General features: G+C 39.6%; 1 protein-coding gene across 1 annotated transcript in view; it reads right to left on the bottom strand.

The window, feature by feature from the left end:
* CPEB3 (cytoplasmic polyadenylation element binding protein 3) overlaps positions 1-24,248 on the bottom strand; it is a 1,212,550-nt gene that overhangs the window by 507,694 nt on the left and 680,608 nt on the right. The window contains exon 5 of the mRNA XM_044056700.1: positions 12,050-12,217. Within this exon, the coding sequence (XP_043912635.1) occupies positions 12,050-12,217 (168 nt within the window). The remainder of the gene's footprint in view (positions 1-12,049; positions 12,218-24,248) is intronic.

The raw sequence follows: 24,248 nt of genomic DNA, 5'->3' as shown, positions 1-24,248 counted from the left end.
CAATAAAGAGAGGAAAGGGCAAACATATTATTAATAAATGGAACCTAAGGGATCAGTGTGTGCAGTATGAGCAAGTTAATGTTTAAAAGAAAGACCAAGAAAGCAACATAAGGTACATGCATTTTATACTAAAAAGTGTGAATGTTGTTCTACTCGGTGGTACTAATCTGGTCTGAACTGTAGAACAATGAAGGGAGGAGGTTTCAGGGCAAAAATCACAGAAAGACATTTTTCATGGAGGCAGATTTGTATGAAGTACTCCACTCATGAACATTGCACTGTATTGCACATACTGATTTTAACTTGATTAGTGTTTATCTGGATAAAGTAATGTTATTTTAAAGAAAGAAAAATATGACATCAAGGAAAGGACAAAACTAATGACTGTTCGTACAATCAGTATACAATCAGAAATTGGGGAGTGTAAAGGGAAAGTGAAGAAATTAATAGGTTCATAGGTTCATAGGTTCATACTAGGCTATCTGCCCAAGGGCATTTATAAGCCTAGCCCATAGTTATGTGGCTTTCGCCACCCCTTTAGTTTGAATAAAAACTATGCCTATCATTTTGCTGTGCCTCTGTCAAGCAGTGACGCTGAAGTAATCCCTGGGGTATATCTGCAATCTCCCATCCATTGGTCAAGATTCCTCTTGAACAAGACCAGAGAGGTGCTCTGCCTCACATGTACCGGGATTTTGTTCCACAGCATAGGGAGTCTCTGGGTGATGAATCTGTCCCATCTAGAAATATAAGCAGAAGGTTCCACACTATTTCCCAGTTCAAAGCATATAAAAACATATTCTTCACTCTCAATGATCTCTTGATTTTTTTTTCTTCTCACATCCCAAAGAAAGAGAGCAACTTTCTCAAATATCATGAATTTTTCTACATTCACTTTATCTAGATTAAGGTCTTGTAGAGAGGAATGCAATGCAATCCTTTTCTGGCAAGGTACGAGTACATGTCAGGAAGAAGCCTTGGAAAGGGCACCAAATCCACTGCAACACGTGAACACTCTCTGTCACTTTAGCATTGCCAGTGTACAGTACGTCTCATATGTAGGAAAAAAAAGAACATATCACAGGAAAACACATATGGACACAAACAGAAAATGTAAAGTCCTACACAAGGCACCTTGATTTAGAATTTTATCATCAATAAATTTAACCTCTGTACGACCATGCTACAGATTTATGTGGTAAAATATAAGAGTAAGTCATGGTCAGAAATATCAGTTCTTTTTAAGTCTTTAACATACTTTCAAATTCTACATTTCACAGTGTATTTAATTCCATAGTGTACTATTTAACATACTATTCTTTATGTGACACATCATATTAACATAAAATATGATCACAGACAGAAAATGCAGATCAGAGACTGCTTCCCTACCAGGGATTGCTATCAGAGTATTGACAAAGAGAAAAACAGCAGAGTGCTAGGTGAAAGACCAGCACTGGTAGAGTTTTTAGTCAAGTCTAGAATAGAAGCTGCTGTTGAAAAGGGGATAATTAACAGGACATAAAAAACACTGCATAACTATAAGAATCAATCAGAGGTTGTTAGAAAAGATTGGGAAGAGAGACTGGAAAGGCAGTTTACAAAATAACATCTTGGACATCAGTATGTCTCCCAAGTATGTGACAAAGTCCAGAAGATTTAGGAATTTTACTTGGAAGTGTTTGCACAGGTATTTTTACATGCTAACCAGACTTCAGTGAAGTTTTCTTCAGAGAGATAGCAAGTTTTTGAGATGTGACAGTTACGAGAGGTAACTGGGAACATGTTTTGTGAGCGAGTAATGAGTTGTTAGACTTTAAAATTCCCCTACGGAGTACTCTCACAGAAATGTTGGGGAAGCAAATGGCTTAAACCAAGGAACTGCTGCTTCTGAGTTGGGGCATGGGATATGAATTATCTAGACATAGTAAGGCCTTATGCTTAATGCTACTGGCTACCGAAAATTACTAGAAAATGGAAATCAAAATCTAAAAACTGTGACTGAAATACTGAATACTGTAACGCACATAAAAGTAACAGAAGTAAGATCTTCAGAAAGGGAAAGGAGCAACTTGCACAGAAATAAATGGAATTTGTGGGAACAATACATGCAGACTAATGTTCGAGAGGAGTGAAGTTTAAGGGAAGGCAGGAATTAAGCAATTTATGTAACGCTGGCATGAATAGTAAGATGCAATACATAATGCATTAATATAAAAAATGTTATGGTTTGTTTTAATTACTATTAACACATGAGTATGGATGTCTTAAGTAATAATTTAATAAAGATATTTAAAAAAAATTTGTGACTCGGTAGAGAATAGTGTTCATCAACAGCCATGAGCTTTGTGACAGAGCAATGAACTGTCTGTGACCTAGAGAAGCAGAGATCAGCTAGCGATCCATGCACTGAAAAAGCCAACAAGGCATAGTGGGAGTGGGAGTGAGCAGCCAATGCAAGTTAGCCCCCTTGGGGTAATAGGGCTATCCCCACCCACTTTATGACAGTCACTTAGCAGAAGCAGGAGACCCAGGAAGCAGGAAGTTGGCCAACATATCTGCAGCCTCCAAATTGTGCACAGTACAATAACCACATTACACAGGCACATGGGGGTATGAACATGCCTTGCGGTAACATTACAGGAGCATGGAGACATCAGGCTGCACTTGTGAGAGGCACAGAAGCCATGGGGAAAAAAGGACCCTTTATGGATGAATGGGTGATGGTTTTGTCTCCACTCAGCTCTTATCCCTAAAGCCATGGGATATCGGAGAATGAAATGCCAGCAGGCAAATCTATAGTAGACCTATAAATTTGCCGTGTGTAGGTATGTTGGGTGATGTGATGCTTGGTGCAAGGAACCCAGAGGTTATGTGGAACAAATACATTACACAAAATAATAAAAATGGGCTAGATGTGCAAAAGGTATGAGAGGAAAAATGACTTTTTCCCCCTCATGAAATGCTCACAGAGCACAGGAACTGTTGTGAATTTACTTTACAATCACTCACATTTCCCAATGGCTTCTTTCACACAATGACAAGAAATCAAGAGTATCATTTTTATTACTATATTTGCCTCCTGGAGTGCAGCTATCACTAGTGTCTCTCTTAAATTAAATCTTTACTTTCTCTCCTGTCACTCTTTGTGTAACTTCTCTTTCTAAGTAGTACAGTTGTGTAAAATCTTACCATAACAGTAAATGTTCTTCTCTTCACTGTTGCAGTATACTACATAGAAGGGATCTCCCACTCGGGGCATCCTGAAACTTGGTCAGTATGTAAAGCCTAAAAGATTTTGTACGCACTGTAATTCACATTTATGCTCCCCGTATAAAACTTGGGGTGTAAAAGGGACGTACGTATGCAACTACCCAGAACTGAATTGTTCCAATCTCCATAAGACAAAGGAGCCCATGCACATCAAGAAGAAAAAAATGCAGAACAAACAAGAGGGGGTTGGTGGGCAGAAGCAAATACTGCAACAGTAAAGAGAAGGACATCTACTGTTATGGTAAGATTTTACACAAATGTAAGGTGTGCTTCTATATCACTGTGGTAGTATTCTACATAGAAGGGAGAGTAAAAAAATCTCAAGAAACAGAATGGGAGGTAGAAGGCTGAGAAGAGCAGTCAACAAAACCACATAAAATGGTTTCAGCAAAACCTGCTCTGGCCCTAGAAACCATATCCAACTTATAATGCATAGTAAAGGTATGCAGTGAAGACCAAGTAACAGCTTCAAGGATGGAACTGGTGTCCAACTCCTTGAAGAAGGCAACAGCCCTAGTGGAATGATGTCTAAATAGCAAAACGCAAAGACCTGGGATGAAAGGAAACAAAAAGCTGATCAGACTCATGAACAGTACTAGTTTTATCCAAACAGTACCGGAGTTGTCTGTGCAAATCCAAGGTATGCAGGACCCTCTCATTAGCAGACTGACGAGAAGGGAAAAAGGAAGGGAGTTGTATTGACTGATTAAAGGACAACTCATTTACTACCTTGGGCATAAAAGGATTAGTACGAAGGAACACCCTGTCTGTGAAAAACCAAAAAAGAGGAATGGCCATAAGGGCCTGAAGCTCAGAAACCCTCCGAGCCGAAGTAAGAGCCAGCAACAAAACAGTCTTCCAAGTACAGTGTTTTAAACAAGCAGAATCTGCAGGCTCAAAAGGAGCCTGAGTCAATTTTTCCAAAACAAAATTAAGGTCCTAAGGAGCAGAAATAGGTTTTCTTAGACGTCTAATATGCAGGACATGTTTAAGGAATTGTTTGACCTCAAAACTGGAAATCAGAGGAGAATTCAAGGCCAAACAAGCAGAAATGGCTGACAAATGGGCCTTCACAGAAGAATAATCCAAGCCAGACTGGAGCAACTCACACAAATAAGAGAGGACCAGAGGGACTCCCACTGAAAAAGGGTCCTGGTTATGAGCATGGCACCAGACTGAAAATCCTTTCCATTTGGACATGCAGGATTTTTTGGTTGAGGGTTTCTTTGCCTCCCATAAAACCCCGAGCATGTCCTCAGACAAAAGAGGTGCCTGAAAGGGATTAAAACCTGATCACCCACAGTGTCAGTTGCAGAAGGGACAAGTGGGGATGGATGAGAGATCCCTTACCTGTGTAAGGAGATCCAACCAATGAAGTAACTTGTGATGACTGCCCCTGGCCAGACACATTAAGAGGGGGACCCAGTGCTGTCGTGGTCAAAGGGGAATCACTAGCAAGACTTTTGAGAAGTCCAGCTGAATCTTCTGTAGGACTCTTGGAATTAGAGGAAGAGGAGGGAAGGCATAAAGAAACATCCTCTTCCAAGCAAAGGAAAGGGCATCAGTCTTCCACGCCAGATGGCATATCATTTTGGAACAGAACAGAAGAAGCTGCCTTTTTCAGAGGGGAGGCAAAAAGATGTACCTGAGGAATACCCCACTGATGGATGATGTCCAGAAACATATCTCTATGAAGCATCCATTTGTTAGCCTGTATTTTGGGCCTGCTCAGAGTCTGCCACTAGACTGTGCTCTGAAGGAATGTATACTGCCTGAAGAATTAACTGATAACTGAGTCACCTCCCAAGCCTGAAGAGCCATTCTGTAGAGGAGATAAGGTTTTGTGCCTCCCTGCTTGTTGAGGAACCAAATGAACTGAGACAAACCAAGAAAGTGAAAAAGCTGGCAGATTTAGGTTCCACAAACACCAAACTCCAAGAGCAGTATACAATTCTAAAATTTTAATATGAAAATAACACACGTAAGCGCTTTAGTTTAGACAGTGTAAACTCCATCAGACAAAACATAATTTAAGATGACCATTTAAATACTACACAGTTCATTCTGATTGGGGACAAGGAAAGCAGCTAGCAGTGACAAGAACAAAAACAATTAACCCTTCAGTCACAATCTTTGTTTTCAAGTGTATGTTAAAAATATAAAAAGTTAAAAAACATAATATGCTAAAAACAGAGAATTCTAAGTGCCATTCTTTAGTGTTCTAATATCTCCACTCTAAAAAAGGTTGTACATGAATTAATAATCCTTTTGTCAAGACTTATTTAAATTATTTATGCTATTTTATTTATTTCAAGGGCCTTTAGTTTTAGGACAGGAGTAACAGAAATCCTCTCATTAATACCCGGCTATTTGTTAAATTTCTTCTTGAGACATGGAAGGAGAGGGTACCCTGAAATTCACTGGGTGACAATGCTGTAGCCAAACTGATCTGAGGTATCACTGAAGCTTCCGCATATGCAGTCTGGCAAGAGGAAGCATTCAACTAGAAGAAGCCATGAAACCCAGGGCCTGAAGAAACTCCCTGACTGGCACAGCAAACGGGATGAAGAGACTGAAAGAGGGCTGTCAATAACAATACCTTGGGAGACAGAAGAAAGGCCAACATTGGCACCAGCTGAATACTGCAGCCCAGAAACGCATGCTCCCGAGAAGGAGTAAGGGACAGATTTTTTAAAGTTGATAGTAAACCTCAGACTTTGAAAAAGAGAAATGGTGAACTGCAGATCCTATAACAATCAACAGGGAGAAGGTGTATGAAGTAACATGTGTCTAGATAAGGAAAAATCTGAATGCCCTGGAGCCTGCAGAAGGCAATCAAAGGAGCTAGGCAGTTTGTGAATACTCTTGGGGCAGTAAGAGAGGCCAAAGGGCAAAGCAGAGAACTGAAAATGAAAAGACACAGAAAAATGTAAAAACTTCAAGGAAAGAGGGTGAACAGGGACATGAAGGTAAGCATTTTTCAGATCCAAAGACACCAGAAAATCTTGGGGTAACAATAAAGGAAACAGTTTGAATAGTAAGCATCCAAAAAGAAGAGACCTCGAGAAAGGTGTTGACCCAGAAGAGATCCAAAACAGGTCTCCAACTGCCCTCCTTTCAAGGATCGAAGAACATCCTGGAATAAAAACCCCTCCTCCCTACTTGGGAAGGGTGGATAAGTTGAATGGTTCCTTGGTTCACCAGTTATTCTAGAACCTCTGAGAAATGTGGAAATTGCTCTAGAGGAGTTGAGGAATTCCTGAAAAAGGAGGGAGAGGTTTCCATATCATGAAGTAACCCTAATATATGATAGAAAGAACCCAAGAGTTTGAAGTGATGAGACACCAATTCGGCAGACAATGGGAAAGCCAAAGGGACAAAGGAACCTTGTCTAAATGAAGGGACGTGGGGAGGCTAATTGTCAAAGAGAAGCAGGCTTATCAGATAAAGGAGGCTTCTGAGCCACAGAAATCTGAGAAGCCTTAGCAGAGGGGGTCGCCTCCGACCCTTCCTGCCCTTAAAGATCTGGCAGGGCAGCAGCAGTCCGAAAAAGACATTTATTATCCAAAAGAGCATCCAACAACTTGACCTTAATATCTTCAGGTAGAGACTGGGGATGAAGCCAAGAATAATGCCTCATGACAGACTCAAAAGCTGCAGCCCTGCAAGAGGCACCAGCAGCATCATAGCTACACTTGATAGAATGGCGAACCCCTTGAGAAGTAGAACCTAAAAGAGATAAGACAGAGGATCTGTCTTCAGAATCAGGGAGGTCAGAGATAATCTGATAAACCTGAGCAATCAAGGCCAGAGCATACCTGGCCATGTGGGTCTGGTAATTTACAACCCTAAAGGCTAAAGTAGAAGCAGTGTAAACTTTCTTACCAATCCTCTCCATTGCCCTATTATCTTTATCAGAAGGCAAAAGTTTAGAAGGTTTGTCAGAAAAGACCGACACCACAGCAGGATTAGCAGAAGGACATTTAAATAAAAACTGACAATCCTCAGGGACCTTATAGAACCTTTCAGGTTTCTTAGGAGCATGATGCTGAAAATCACAAGATTTGGAAGTAGCAATGAAAGTACTTAACAAGGTAGCCAACACAGGAGAAACTGCTGATGGTTTAAGAGTATCCATCTGAAGCAACTCAAAATATCTTATCTGAATATCAAACACTTGAGATGAATCCCACAAAAAATTCCATCATCCTAGCAACTGTGCTCCCAAAGGACAATTCTTCGAAAGGAGACACAGGGCTAACAGACTTCTCTTCATCAGGACCATAAGGCCAAAGGTGAAGGCATCTGTGATGAATAGGACAAAGACCACTCACCAGACACTGAATCCTCATCTGAAGAACCTGGTTCCCTAACTTTTTAGAAGCGGTAGTGGATCCAAGGAGGAGCAGGTACCAAAACCCCTTGAGGCGGCTTTAGGGCCATTAAGGCAGAAAACAAGCCCAGAGTAAACGTCTGCCATTCCCTTTCAGGATTCTTAGGACAGACCAAATCATACTTCAGTTTTTTCTTATAAGAGACATCAGCCTGAAGAAATACTGGAGGGCCCAACAGCTGGCGAAATTCGATAAGAGAACCCAGAACTTCCTCCCTTGACCAATATCTGTGGAATCCCTGTAGGATCCTCTGAGATAATCAACTGCAGTTCCCCCTTGACATCCTGAGCAGACGCCTGCAAAGCCTCAGAGGACGTGTGAAAAGATGGATCCATGCTGGTCTCCTACAGGGTTAGGACAGAGATATCCAATGTAGATGCTGAAGCTATTACCTGCTTTTACAGAGCGCCCAGTGGAGGCTGGGCAACGAAAGAATCTGGCAGAGAATTCTTGGTCTTCTTACCTAGCAATGGTACCCTGGGCTGACTGTTTAAGCCACTGGTTTTCAAGATAAATGGTCAGGGAAAACAAACCGCTTCTGAGTGTCTTAGGCACAAATGCCTTACAGATACTACAATAGGTATGGGTCATGGGAATCACTCAAACAAAAGAAGACACTGTTCGTGATGATCCTTATGGGGAATCTGCCTCCCACATTTACATTTTCCCTTCTTGGATGACATGAACTCTAGAAAGCTAAACAAAATACAAGACCAAGAAAAAAAAAAAACCCTCAATGGGGCACTTATCTGGTGTTGCTAAATATTCAGTACAACAACAAAACATTCAGACCACCTGGCAAAAATGGCGGTCGAACTGGCGGCAAAGAAGTTCTTGGTGGTTGCATTCATACTTCCCTTTTATGCCCTACATTATGTGCAGGGAGCATAAATGTGATGTACGACACATACAAGATCTTTTAGGCTTCTGCATATTGTCCGAGCACCTGACTGCCCTGGCAGGTGATCCCTTCTGTGCAGAATACTGCAATAGTAATATAGAAGGACAACAAATGTTATTCTCCTGGCTAAATTGGTGTAGGTTACCTACAGCTCTAACGTCAGGTCAGTTCACTTATACACCCACTACCTTAAATGTGCTACCTTCACGGAAATTATGGATCACCCGTCGACTTGTGGGCTATTAAATCAGGGCTATGATGGTTTTACAAGCAACTGTGCAGCAGTACTGCACATGCTACACATAGATGCACAGTAGAAACCTCAACGTTAACTTTGTGACTGGGGTATCTTCTGTGACGAGTCTGTGCAACCTTTCTGCCAGATGCTGTGGTTTTATTAAACATTATAAAGACCATCTCCAGGTAATTTGTCAACCTCGAAACTGTACATAGGTGGAAGTATGTACATTCTGCATAGGTTGGAGCTACATATAACATTAACTGCACTGCCCAGTTCCCAGTGAGATCAGGGATATATGTTGGCCCCCTTTTGATCCTGAAACACATTAAATGGGTTATCAGTGAATGAAAGTATTAGCCTAACCATACCAAACTGCCTCATGCTTTCAGTTACCCTTTATGTCATTATTGGTCCAGTCTACTTATCAAATTACCAAAATAAAAACTTCTTTTAATAAAGAATCTGGTGTAGCAATATTAAATTTAGAGATGGGCTTGTCCACCTCTCCCATAATGCACATGTACTAAATGACAATCTGTACATCTTTCATTTACTCAGTTTCCAATAAATTTTTTATCATTCAGTCACAGGGGAACCCAAACCTATCTTGGGACATACATCTATGACAGGGAAATAATCCTGGATTGGATGCCAGTTCATTGGATGCAGCAGCCATACCTACAGGCAATTTAGAAGATTGCCAATAACTTGCAGTAGGTCTTTGGGATCTGACAGGAAAACATACATACAGCAAATAACCATCTGGATACAGAGAAGACATACATATTCCGTACAAAAGGCATCCTAACTGGAATTCAAATCAAAGAACCAACAGCTATATAACAGTGTTAACTACTGTACCTGTATCACTGTGCCATCCATGTGTTGCTTCACATTACTAATTAGAGTAGCAAATCTCCATGTCAAGACTGTTTCATCACAGAAGCAAACTTTTTTTAACATTTCTTTTCAAAGCTACACTTGGTAAATTGTTTGCGCACTGTACGTATCCCACTTATAATCTTTTCCATAACACTTTTCAAGTAGTCCCCAATTTCCTAGCTGTCATCAAAGACTCAGAATGAGGGGAAGAAAAATAGCTGACTGAAGAGTTGCTTCTCCGTGAAGAGAAAGAATGCATACAAGAAAAAAGTTCTCAAAGTTAGCATGAGTAGCATACTCGGGAAATGAAATAAGGCCATCAATTCTGAAGTTCAACCAGAAAATTCAGTGCCCCATTTTTTTTGTTTGTTTTGATTTTGTTAAGCAACAAAAGTAAACTTACTGAGATATGAAGGTCTGGAGAGTAAGCAATCTTATATGTGTGAAAGCCACTCCTATGAATTGCATACAAAACAAAATTTCTCGATACTACTGGTATCTGTGCAGTGAACACACTATAACTGCAGTACTTCTTTTCAAGGCAGAAAAACACAACAATGATGACCTAGGCATCAAGGATCTTCAAGAGCCACAGTGAAACACTGAAAGAAAAGCATCAACTATTACAGGACACAACCTTTGACCTTCAGCATATTACCTGCCATTTTCATTTAGTTCCTTATACAAAGTAGTAGATGGATAGCACTTCGTGAAAAATGACCTGAAACTGTGTGATGCTGGAGGTTATTTTAAGCAAAGGGATATGGGGATCTGCCCCTACTTCACCACTGCTATTTTATTTGTAGTTTGGATAAAATGGCCTACTGTTTTAGACAGTCTTGGTTCAGACCTCTCAACTGCCCCTATTCAGCAGCAGCATTCCCGTTTTCAGTCCTGCTTTAGAATGCCCCTATTTCTGAAGGTGTCCTTACTTTCTGGCTCGATTACCCCTTCACACAATTTTTGGAATCTCCCTCATCACGTGATTTTTGATGCTGTCTAGTACACAGAAAATCGTACTACATGAACAACATACTAGTTGCAACAATAATTTAAAGAAAGAGGACACACTTCTTAAAACTCCCTTTTTCTAATGCAAAAATAAATGACTTTCTGTGATAAGACTTTTGTGATACAATTCACTAAATCCTAGAGATTTTATACTGTCTCTGATAATCTGCTTATATTTTCCATCATTTTGTCACTGATCTTTAAACGTGTTTCTGCATGGTTTCCACATTCCTACAGGAAATAAGTAGAGTTACGTGCTATTTGTTATTCAAATATTATGCTGATTAGCTATCCAAATTTTTAGCTGGATGCTCCTATTTTTCAAGAGCTTTTGTTGCTATTTTTAATGTCTGCAGGTTGAGAGGTATGTTTTGCCTTCTCACATTATAACTCGTAAAGGAGCATCTACAACTTATTACTTAGACAGCATTCTGAGATACAAGGATCCCATTCATCCCAAAATGACCACAGTTAGATTTACTACAATCACAAAAACCTCTAGGTTTAGTGAAGCTTCATACCATCCTCACACCCACTAAAATAAGGCAGATTTGTGAAGCCTTATCTCTCACATCATGACAGTATCATACAAATCATGGCAACCCCAAGTTATGGTGATTAAAACAAGGCTCAATATAATAAGTAAAGTCTAACCAATGGAGTGAAAACAGCAAAATATTAATTCTTGTGTTAGAATTGTAGAAATGAATTCAGTTCCTGTTAACTGAAGTTATGACCATAAGACACAAGGCAACTGGCCACAAGTACAACATGCTTCTTGTTGGTTTGAACCACAGCCATTCATTTCACAGTCAATGTAGTAAAGGGCTTCTTATGTCAATATGAAGATCATCACAACTTTGGTACTCGGACTTTGTTTTTTTACCACCTTACAAATGATCTCTAGTGAATACCGATGTCTGAGATACAAAGATATCAGACAAGCATTATCACACTTCAATGTCTACCTCCAAATCCAATACAAATGGAATACACATCTGTAATGTGAAATCTGACCCATGAGAACCTCACTGTAGCCGTTTCTCTCCCTGAACTGACCTTCACTGTAGCTGTTTCTCTCCCTGAACTGACCTCAACCGCAGACTGAAGGAAAGAATAACATTTTAAGCTACTTTAAATATCACTGCTGAAGTTTTTCAGCTTAAGTGAAAACTCTTATCATAAACATACAACTTGGCATATATTTCTTGACAATTCACTAAAATGTAAACACTAGGGACAACCTGTAGAAAGTCCAAATCATCTTAACACAATGGAACTTTACTGTTTAGACTTCAAAAGAAGAAAAAAAAAAAGGTGTTGATACTTTTACTCAGTATTTCTTACCTTCATCAATGTCAGGAGGCAAGCCTCCTACAAAAACTTTCCTAGAATAACGTTCCACTCTCTCCCCATTCTGGCAACGGGTTGGAGAACTTAGTCCAGATGTTAAAGACTGGTCACTGTGACTGTCTTCTAGAAAGCCATCTTCAAAAGGAAAAAGAGAGGAGCGACCTGAAAAAAATTGTAAAATTCATGAAACATAGGACAGGTGGGTTTTCTGGTACACAACTCTAAAACCATAATACAGGCTGGGCAGCAAATTTCTCAACCATTTTGGGGATATTTATTTGCATTTAACAGAAATCCCTTAATCACATGCATTCACTATTAATTATTCTACAAGTAAATGTAACCTTCACTAAAAATACCATATTTATGTATGCAGACAAACATTTTACATAACAAAGTTTGTTTACAAGGCAGTACTACAAAACGCATTGCCAGTCAATCTTTTTTAATATCTACCTATATTTAGTGAATGCATGCACAAGCAATATAATCCAAGGACATCTAATGGTCATTCAAAAATGAAGAAATTAAGTTCACAATAAGTGAAAACGCAGAAAAAAAACAACTAAACAATAAGGCACAGCAGAGCAGGAGAATCTGCAATATATGCACAGCCAGCAGTAATTCTGCAATGTATTTTATTGATGGTAATCCACAATGAACTCTTAAAATCCACAAGTAGAACACATGAAATCCACAATAAAACAAGCTTTCATCCCTGCCAATTCAAGGACTTCTTCAAAATAAAACCATTCCTATTCATTTCAGGTTTAAATACGACAACATATATAAAAACACGCCCCCCCCCCCAGTATTTTACCAATCATAAAAAATCATTCCTAATCAAATGAATATTCATGAAATACCTTCATAAAAAACACATAAGAAGAATGTTACCTTACTGGTTTACTGAACTCATCTTTCTATAGCTTTTACATTTTTTGGAAATCAACATACTCTAATAGTTTTTTGCATTTTAATAGCTCCCATCCCTTTAAACAAAGGAAAGCAGTGGTTAAGGGCCAATCTGTTAGGGCCGCACACATGGTCTCTATTTTTGATAGTTTTCTGAATGAGTGGGACCACCTTGATATGTTCCTAAAAAGTGGGTATCCCACCTCTTTGATAAATGAGGTAATGATAGAAGTAGTGAACAAACGTGAAAGGGGTTATTTTAAACCTCTACTTGATGAAAGGCAACAAGGAAGGGAAAGCCAAAGCCTTAGCCCTATGGCTAATACTGCTGAAAACAATATACAACCTAATACTGACAAAAACAGTCTTGATACTCAAGAATTAGAATGACAAGAATTTTGGTAGTGCATTTATTATGACCTTTAATAGTTGTAGTAAAATGGCTGCTGATATTTTATTTAAGAATTGGGTTGTATTAGCCAATAATAAGAACACGAGACAAACAGTAGGTCAAGCTCCCATCAGTGTGTATAAAAAGGTAGAAGCTTAAAAAACATTTTAGAGTATACGCATATTGGCCCACTAAATGGGAATATGAAGAAATGTGGATTTTGACACTTTTGTGCTTATATTCAAGAAGGGTGTATTTTTAATATTAATAATGTTACGGTTAAATTGAAGAAAAAAATGTTTCTGCAATTCAGAGAAAGTTGTGTACTGCGCTTTATGTACAAAATTTCCCTCTTTTTATATAGGAAAAACAGAGAAAACTGAAAAACTGGATTTATGAACATCTAAGGGACATTAAAAATAGGAAAGATACCAATGCTTTAGCCAGACACAGCATGGAATATCCTGATCATGCATTTAAATTTGTTATACTGGAAGTTATTATACCAGATGTAAGGGGTGAACCTTGGACACTTTTTTTTTTTTTTTAGAAAAACAAGAAGTCTTATGGCAACTAAGAACCAATGCTTTACAGTGGCCAGGGTTATATGACTGCTTTCCCCTTGCGTGCTTCCTAAAATTAAAAGCTATAGAAAGAGGAGTTCGGTAAACCAGTAAGGTGACATTCTTCTTGTGTATTTTTTATGAAGGTATTTCATGAATATTCATTTGATTAGGAATGATTTTTTATGCTTGGTAAAATACTGGGGGGAGGGGCGTGTTTTTATATATGTTGTCGTATTTAAACCTGAAATGAATAGGAATGGTTTTATTTTGAAGAAGTCCTTGAATTGGCAGGGACGAAAGCTTGTTTTATTGTGGATTTCATGTGTTCTACTTGTGGATTTTTCGAGTTCATTGTGGATTACCATCAATAAAATACATTGAAGAATTACGACTGGCTGTGCATATATTGCGGATTCTCCTGCTCTGCTGTGCCTTATTTTTTCATGAGAAATTAAGCTGACTAGTCAGATGGGTAGTGGTCATGTTGTCATCAGCCAATCAAATGCAACATAACTAAAGCCAGCAAAAACAGACCCCATGACATGATCAGAACTGCTCCAGTGAAGTCACACACCACATATCACATCAACAAAATGTCAAGTGTGACTGCTGTCTATTACAGGCAAGATGGTTGATTTCAAGAAAGTGAATTCTACCACTTGTCTTAACCAATATTAAATGAAGTATGCAATAATGATCAGAACGTCAAACAAATGTTTTCAGTCATGCAGCAAGTATGTGATAAAAACTTGGCAAAAGAGAAACCATGCAAATGCAGCATCAAAATAATTAGGTTGCTAGGACAGTCAAGCCTCTTAACAAATCATTTGCAGCTTAAGGTTCACTAAGAAATGATCGTTGTAGACCTTTGCAACCACAACTGGGCCTGCAAGGACAACAGCAATGCCTACATGTAATGGACAAAGCAGCATATCAATTGGTAAGCTGCAGGAAAGCAGTGTACAAGAAAACCCACACAGACACAAATTGTGGGTAACGCACTCAAATGCCACACAAACAGCACAGAAAGGAATTCCTTCCTGAAATTACCAATAAAGTACTCCATCACAAACAAAACCAAGTGGAAAACAGGGGCTTGTAAAACAGCGAATCAGTATGTGATAGTTGATTATTGTTAGAAGTGTTGTGTCTCTTTCTGCTTAGTTTAAAACAAGAAATACACCGTCAGGTGCTGGCACTTGTATAGGTACATGTGAAGTGTTAACTTGAAAGGTGCTGCTACTGGGAATGGAGTGGCACATGTTCCTGCACTTTGATCTTTATATTATGAAGCATTTCAAGACGGACAGTGCATACCACAATCATTTTGTCAATCTGTATAACTTTGTGCACATATACTCTATGGAATAGCAACTAAATTAACACTAGCAGCTGCATTTTCACACTGCTCTGTATATTACACTGCTTGAGGTGTTTCTACCTTTTCATGGATTTACCAAGGAAGTTCCAACACTTTCACATTGTGGTCTATAGAAGGCCAACTCTGTATTTCTCATTTGTAAATGTAAGTATTTAAGAGTGAAATTTTCCACATTTTCTATTTTTTCCTCACTAAAACAACTTCTGAACGGAATAATTTTGAAACTCATTCTTGCAAATAATTACTTTATTTATTTAACATTTGTTGACCAGGAAAGTCAACTAGGGCAGAGCCTACTTTCAACAGAGGCCCGGGGAAAAACGCTCCAGACATCTTTAGCAGGTGTAGTTGCATGGCTGAGGCCATGTGCCAAAGGGTCATGGCGAGCCTGCAAAGAGGATAAGAGCGAGTCCCTCCCTGCTTGTTGATTATACCAGTTCACTGTGGTGTCCGTTTTGATGAGTAGAGGCCCCGGGGACAGTAGGGGTTTGAAAGCTATCAGGGCACGCTGAACAGCTAGCATCTCTTTTTGGTTGATGTGCAGATGTGTTTGATTTGGACTCCAATGGCCCTGAATGCACCTGCCGTCCAGGTGTGCACCCCAGGCATAGTCTGATGCATCTGTGGTGATGGTCTGGGCGACGTGGGGTTGTGAGAAAGGAAGTCCCTTGTTGTGGTTGCATGCTGCTGCCCACCAAAGAAAATCTTTCCTTAGACAAGGTTTCATTGGTATGATAGTTTCCAGGTCTTGAGAGTGTTGACACCAAAGGCTTTTTAGGTACCATTGCAGTTTCCTCACATGCAGTCTGGCATATGGAATGAGTAGAATGCAGGAGGCCGCAAACCCTAGAGCTTGCAGGATTTTCCTTGCAGACAGCTGGGTTCTGGTGGCTAGTTAAGAGAAGTAGCCTTGTCAGGTAGGCTTGTTCTTCCGGAGTAAGGAATGCCATCTGGGATGCTGTGTCCAGGCTTGCTCCCAGGAATACAATTTTTTGTGTGGGGACTAGTTTGGATTTCTTTTTGTTGATAGTATACCCCAGGGAGGTCAGCTGGTTCTTTACAAAGGTCAGATGCTGTAACAGCTTTTCCTGACCGTCTGCCTGAATCAGGCAATCGTCTAAGTAGGAGTAAATTTGAATATTTCTTTTTCTGCAAAAAGCAATGGCTGGAGCCAGGCATTTTGTGAAAACTCTGGGAGCAGTGGATAAGCCAAAGAGAAATGCAGAGAACTGAAAGTGCATAGCTCCTGCCCTGAAATGTAGATATTTCCTGCAAGATTCCCTGATTGGGATGTGTAGGTAGGCCTTTTTTAGGTCTAGGGTGGCCAACCAAGCATCCTTGAAAAGCATAGGAAGAAGCTGCTGGAGGGTGAGCATTTTGAATTTTGGTATCACCAGAAATGTGTTTAGAATGGATAGATCTAGGACTGGCCGCCAGGTGCCCTCTTTTCTGGGTATTAGGAAGAGTCTGGAATAGAAACCCTGGCCTATCTGGTCTGTAGGAATATGCTGTATTGCCCTCATGGAGAGCAGGGAAAGGACTTGCTTTTTGACCTCTGCCCCCTGGTTTGGATGTAGATCTGGGAACCCTTTTGGGGTTGGCAGAGTGTGGAAATAAAATTTGTATCCCTAAGACACTATGTTGAGGACCCATCGGTTGTTGGTAATAGAGGCCCAGTTGTTTGCATGGAAGGAGAGTTTTCCTCCTAGGGGCACAAGCAGGTGGGCAGAGGTAAGGGGTGAAAGTGTAAAGTCATTGTGAGTTCTTACCATAAGGGGGTGGCTTAACACTCTTTGTTTTTGAAGAGGAGGAACTCCACTGCTTAGATCTCTGCATTACCTGGGGCTGCTGTCTGGGGAAGTCTGCTTCCCCTGGCTCTGGGCTGAGCTGGCCTGGAGGGGGCAGGAAAGGGCCAGTGCTTGGAGGGGCAATGCCTACTGAACCTCGAAGGCTTGACCTGTAAAAAGTCTGTCTGCACAGATTTAGCTTTTTCTTCCATCTTTTTTAAGACCTCTTCTGCCTTGGTGCCAAACAAATTGTCTTTGTTCAAAGGTGCGTCCAATAATTTTGATTTGACATGGTCTGGCAAGGTCTGTTCCTTAAGCCAAGCATGCCTTCTGAGTACAGTACCAGTGACTGCTGCCCTGCAAGATGCTTCTATGGCATCAAAGCCACACTGCAAGGTGTGCTTAGTAACTTGACTTGCAGAATGCATAAGCTCTTGTAATTCTTTATTTTCTGCACAAGCAGGAAAAGGAAGATATTTTTTGTTTGAGGAGTTCCATGGTATGCTACTGATATTTCAGCATGTGGAACTGACAATTTAATGCTCTAATAGCAAGAGTAGCAGAGGTGTATACTTTTTTACTCAATCTGTCTAAAGCTCGAGAATCCCTGTTAGAGGGGGTGGGATTCTTAGCTAAGGTTGCTTTCATTCCTTTAGGTCCTTGAGAAATGACCTCTGGGTCAGCAGTAGGATTTTGGAAAAGGAATTTGTGAGAGTCAGGGACTCTGTAGTACCCGTCAGGTTTCCTGGGAGCAGGAGAAGGGTGTCAGGAGTCAAACTAGATCCCATAAAAACATCATCCACAACATCCAGGACAGGAGGAATGGCCAAAGGTCTGTGGTGTGGTAAATATAAGAATTCCCTGAGTCTCTCTTTTGTTTTGACTGTGGATAGTCTTGACATTCCCATTGGAAATGCTCCCTTAAAGTATGAAGGGTTTCACCAAATGAAAAATCCTCGGGTGGAGAGGCAGAAGGAATGGATTCCTCTGCATGAGAATACTCATAAGGAGAGAGGGGTTGCATGTCTTCATATTCAGAAGCATCAGACTCATCGGACTCCTGTTCAGATAAAACTACTGTGGGACAAGTCTCTTTCTTTTGGAAGGGGTATAGCCTGGCTTTCCCTAATAAGCATAAGGTCTTCCACCATTTTAAGCATTTGAGATTGAGGCAAGGAAGCAGGTGCCGGAGCTTGGGGTCATCGTTTTTTTGGGCGTAGTTCGTACCCTTAGAAACTCGGTAGTTTTAGAAAGAACTGAAGATGCGAAAGAAGTGGTCAGTTTGTGTCGAGTATCGGTAGAGCGAAATTCTTCCTCGGAAGCCGGTGTCTGCTCAGCAGCTCTGGACCCATCAAAGGTAGAGACATCTGCAGGATCCTTAGTCGAAGAAGTCTCCGCAGCATACCGGACTCCGAAAGGGTCTCGGTAGCGGCCTACAAATTCACAGAAGTGGGCATCAGGGGCTGCGAAAGCGCCTCACTGGGGACCAGAGAACTGATGACTAGCTTAATGGAAGTGTCGTTGGCAGTTTTGGACCTGTGTGGTCTGTCTGTCTTTATCCTTAAAGTTTTTCGGAAGATCGGTAGTCGGATGGCTTACTGATGCCATATAGGAATTAGAGGACTGAGAGCGAAAATATCTAGCTACAATAAGGGCCTGACGATGTTCTGGCATTGAACAAAGCACAAAAGCGACACCGAGGGACGTCGTAGTCTGGGCCTAAACAGGTGATGCAGTAAGAATGGAAGTCTCGGTGTGGTATTTGCTTTCCACAGGCGAAACAATTAACTTTTTCTGACATCAGTTAGAGCAAGAAAAAAGGATCCCCGATGGGGTACTTAACTTTAGATGACTTCAATTCGGAAACAAAAACTCAGGTAGCGGCCGACCAGCACTCGTGTGAACTGCTTCGGTTTCGGGCTCCTCGGCAAGAAAGACTGATGTAATGGCGTCGGCTGCCTGATTTTATACCACTGACAACCTGACGTCAGTCCTGGAGCGGCAGCAACTGACACAGAAATACTAAGCCTCTGGTATTCGGGCCGACTGAGGGCTACCCCTGGCAGGATAACCCAAATGTGATGACTGCAACAGTGAAACACGAAGAACATCTATGGATCAATAACTTGCCATCTTACGATGCATAAACTACATACTAGAAATGACAATGAGAGTTTATAGTCATTTAGAAAAAAACTCAATTATGGCAATAGAACAAAAGGGTAACAAAACAAAGTCACGGAGCAAATAATTATTTGTTGTTAAAGTCATAAATGAGAAATGTAAAAATGGATTGACTACAAAAAAGCATTTGACAGTATTCCACATTTATAGACAAAAGAGTGATTTAAAAAGTATAAGATACATCCTACACTGATCAGTTACATTACAGTAACCATGAAACAGTGGCAAGCCACTGCAGTTAAGCCATGATAAAGGACAAATCATTATCTCGCGGATAAAAATTAAAATGGGGATATTCCAGAGTCACTCTCTGTCACTGATATTTTGTCTTGCCCTTAACCCATTAAGCTGCCTACTTAACAGATTAGGTCGTGGCTACAATTTGGTTCCCAGAAAACAACAAAGTGTAAAGACTTCACATTATCTTTTTTTGTGGACGATTTAAAACTGTACAGTTACTCAAATGAGCAACTGAAAGCACAACTGCAAAGGGTCAAGACTTTTTCAAATGACGTACAAATGTCATATGGTCTTGATAAATGTGCAACCTTAAAGCAGGAAAGCTGCAGCAACAAGAAAACATCAGCCTGGGACAATAATGTGATATAAACGAACTTGAGCAAGAGGGAGTGTATAAATATTTGGGAAATGAAGGATCAACAATAAAACATGAACAAATAGGAATAACACTTAGTAAGGAATATTTTAGAAGACTAAAAGTAATGCTGAAAACAACGCTGGCATCTAGGAAGAAAGTCGAAGCTATAAACCAATTTGTTCTTCTTGTCCTAACTTACAATTTTGGAGTGACTGACTGGCCCCAAAAGGTGTTGGATCAGTTGGACAAGAAAACAAGAAAGGTGTTTCATGCTCATCAAATGATTTATAAAAATCAGTGTATAGCAAGACTATATATTCCCTGTTCCTAAGTGTATGGGTATCCTCAAAACTGATTACATGTATAGATCTGCATACATATCTACTGACATCACATGACCCAAACACAGTGAAAGTTTTAAAACATTAGGAGAATAAGTCTAAGATAACTTCCCTGCTTAGTTTAGCAGAAACCTATCTGTGTCAAGTGGGAATGGAAATCAAACCAGAAGTAAATAAAAGTCAGGCAGCAATTGAATGTGCCAAAAAACAGAAGAATGAATACAAGGTGAAGGATCAGATAAGAAGGCAAGACATGGAAAATGCATAAATATAGTTGCAAGTACAGAAAACTCTTGGAACAAACTCATGTTGATCAGGATCGAACACAGGAATGGTTACGGAGAGGTGAATTTAAATCAAAAGACGAAAGGTTAATACTGGCGTCCGAAAATAGTGGACTATGTACACGGTGGTTTACAGAGTCCATTGAACATGTGGAAGAAAGAGACAAATGTAGGTTTTGTAAAACAGAATTGGAAACAGTCACATTTTGTTGCTGGTTGTGATATACTAATGGCAGAAGGAATGAATACTGAAAGGTATAATAATGTGGCAAGACTGTTGCACTGGGGATTGTGTAAACATTAGAATACTGAAGTAGCTAAAAACATGGGAAATATGAGCCACAAAGCATTAGAGAAAATTATAAAGTTAATATTGCATGTTATCACCCATTACCAACAGTTTAAAAAATACATGCAAGAAAATCAGATATAGTAGTCAATAAAAATATGACAAAAGTAGCACTGATCACTGAAATTGTTCCACTCATTGACTACAGTGTCTTACATACAGAGAGAGAGACAAAGTCCTAAAATGCCAGGATATGTAGGCAGAAACCAGGGCAATGTGGAAGAAGTGTACCCAGACAGTTCCAATAGTAGTAGGAGCAATGGGTCAATAAAAAGGAATTTACAATCGTACTTAGATGTTACCGATACATGTAACTCTGTATGGATTGCAGAACGAGTCAATACTGGGCACACTGCGGGTTCTGCAAAGATCACTTCTGGCTAACATCAGACATTGAAATTCTAATTTAATGAACTTTAATCATACTTTGACTTAAGAATGGGGTCCATTCCTGTCATATTATTAGAAACCCAAAAGACCTGTATAAATTAAAGAGAAAGATATGTATAGACAAATATTTACCCCATCTTTGGAACAAACAGCCTTTACATGCAATATACAATGACTGCCTTGCATCTTTCAAAATCAACCTTGACAAATAGATTTGTAAAATAAAGTGGTGATATTGAGCAGTATGAATTATTATTACTTTTTTTTTTGAGTTTCGTGTTGACATAAAATTCATTCCTGGCCTTGATGGGTTTTGCCCTTCAGGAAATGTGAGGTAATTCATAAGGGTGGGTACTGATAATCCCTATATGGTTACTACAACTACTTGCCTTATAATTCCTATTTAATATGAGCTGCAGTTCACTGAAAGTGGACTTGCCAAAAATATGGTGGGCAAGTTTTTCATACTGCAGGTTAAAGAAGCATTAATGAAGGTAAGCAATTTTTTTAACCATCACTAAAATGGGACGCATACAAATATGTGCATTAACAGAAAACAAATTATGGAAACGTTTTCCACTACTATTTTCATGCAGTAAACAAATGTTTTCTTTTTAGCAACTTTCATCCCTTCATTACATAAACTGCTCAGTTCCTGCCCTCCCTTAAACTTTACTCCTATTCCTGAACATTCTGCATGTACTGTTCCCACAGATTCCAATTATTTCTATGTAATTTCCTCCTTCCCCTTTCTAAAAGACCCTACCTCCTGTTCTTGTATTTCCTTTACAATATTCAACTTCAATTAAAGTTGGTTTTGATTTAGATTTAAATGTTCTAACTTATTTGGCAGCCAACAGCATTAAACTTTGTAAGGCCTTCCTATGTCTAAGCCATTCAAGTCCTACTGCCCAATTCAAAAGAATAATTTCCTTAGTTACAACCATTTTGGTCCACCAACAGTTCTGACAACTTACTCTGTAAGAAATACTAAAATTCTCAACTCCTTACATTCTCAAAAAGCATGTTCCCACTAACCCCTCTTTCCCATCACACCTCCAGTATTTGACATCTACCTGAGGAAAAATCTTCTACCTGTGCAAATACTTCCATATAAAAATCTTAAACCAATTTAAACTTTGTTGAATACCTGGCAGCCATACATATGTCTTCCCATTGTTCCTTTGTACACTGCTTTATCATTCTCTCTTTCCTAACTTCCTCTGACTGATTCTTACAGTTATCATGCAATATTTTTATATATGGCCTGCTAATTATCCATTTAACAGCTGCTTCTGGTCTAGACAAAACAAACCTTTACTGGAGCTAGTGTTTCACTTAGCACTCTGCTATAATTCTCTCTCTCATATACTCTTATCAATCCTTATTAGGGAAGGAAGTCTCTAACCTGCAGTCTGCTTAGTCTCATCCCACTCTTACTTTTTCCTTCCTTGTTATTCGTACTCAATACCTTGGTTCCTTTACTAATTTCTATCAGTAAATCCCAGTCTCATCTTTTTTCTATGCCTATATTTGTAGTCATCCCTACTGGTAAAATCTCCTTTCACCATTTCTGCTGTGGCTTAGTTTGTAGAATATCTCCTGCTACTTTATGAGTATAATAGTCTGTATGGTTGTTGTTACTGTCCTTCATGGCATAAATCCAAATTCCTACCATCTTATTTCTAAATCCTCCCATCCCCCCAATTCATTATCATCTGTAAATAAAGCTAACTTCTTGACAAACAAAACATTTGTATACTTGAATTTCCGAGTCCTGTATATGTATTATCAAAGCAAATCAAGTCCCAAAAATTAGCCTCTCTTTTTAATAAAGGTTCAATCTCTTTAGCTACAAACTATCTTCTGCCATAGTGAGTTACATCTCAGCATCACTAGCTTTTGTAAAATGATTTTCTTTCCATGTTTAATTTTAAATAAGAGGCAAAGAGTACTGTGGTGAAATCCATAAAACCAGACAAACCATACTAAATTATTTCCTATACTGTTTTATGGGCATGGAAAGATTAATAATCAGCCAGACTGGATTTCTACAGACTTGAAACGAGACTAAAAATTAGCCGTCTGCAAGTGTCCATGGACTGCAAGATCATGCATTCCTCAAGTCACTCAACTAATTGCAACTCATACAGACCCTCTCTATTAACACATGTTCAAACAACTAAATATTAACTCTTTCAAAGAGCCCATGAAATCAAACGGGTTGCCATCTTTCATCTCATTCCAGCATTCAGGCAATATGAAGATTACATTTTTTTGTGCACCACCCCAGCTGACCAACTGGCCTATTGCTGCAACACCAAGCATTCAACCCTTAATCAGAAGGCTGCAGTACACCCATCACCCAAGGAATACACTGGGGGATCTAGCGATGTGTGCCAACTGTCCCTGTGCATGACCCAAGACACCAAAGGACTGCTATCCAATGGACCTGATGGAGTGCACTCCTTCTTCAAAATAAGTTGCCTCAGGAGTTCTTACCACTTAATGAATATTCAGGGATCTAATTTGAATATGACAACAAATCGGGTACCTTCTCCAACAGGCCTAGTGTTACCAACCCACCACCAAATGAGACTTTAGGGACTTCGCCAGTGCAAACCTACTTCAGCTTGTAGAAGTCCTATGCACAATTTCCAACAATCCCTTGCTAATGAACTCATCTGAGAGAGCTGCCACATTCATCTCTGATTTTTACTAGCACCAGAACAGTTGCATAGAAAAATGTCAGTACCCATCTACCCTAAAAACAATGGTAAATTCAGAAATAATCCTCTCTGGCAGAACTTTCACATTAAACTGTACAACAAAAGAAGGAAAATAATGAAAAGTTATAAGAAATCCCAGCCCCCACCCTCAAGACTACAGTTAAGCATGCCAGCAAGGAATGTAAAAACACAATTAGAAAATGTAAAGTACAGTAGTAACTTAAGGTTGCTACAGATTCCAAAGGAAACTGCAAATATTTCCTGTTGCATCTGAGAGT

The sequence above is a fragment of the Protopterus annectens genome, chromosome 14.part0, assembly GCF_019279795.1.
Source record: "Protopterus annectens isolate FY-2018-M chromosome 14.part0, PAN1.0, whole genome shotgun sequence".
Taxonomy (NCBI): Eukaryota; Metazoa; Chordata; order Ceratodontiformes; family Protopteridae; genus Protopterus; species Protopterus annectens.
Note: the sequence above shows the minus strand (reverse complement) of the source record. Positions and strands in the feature narration are given on the sequence as shown.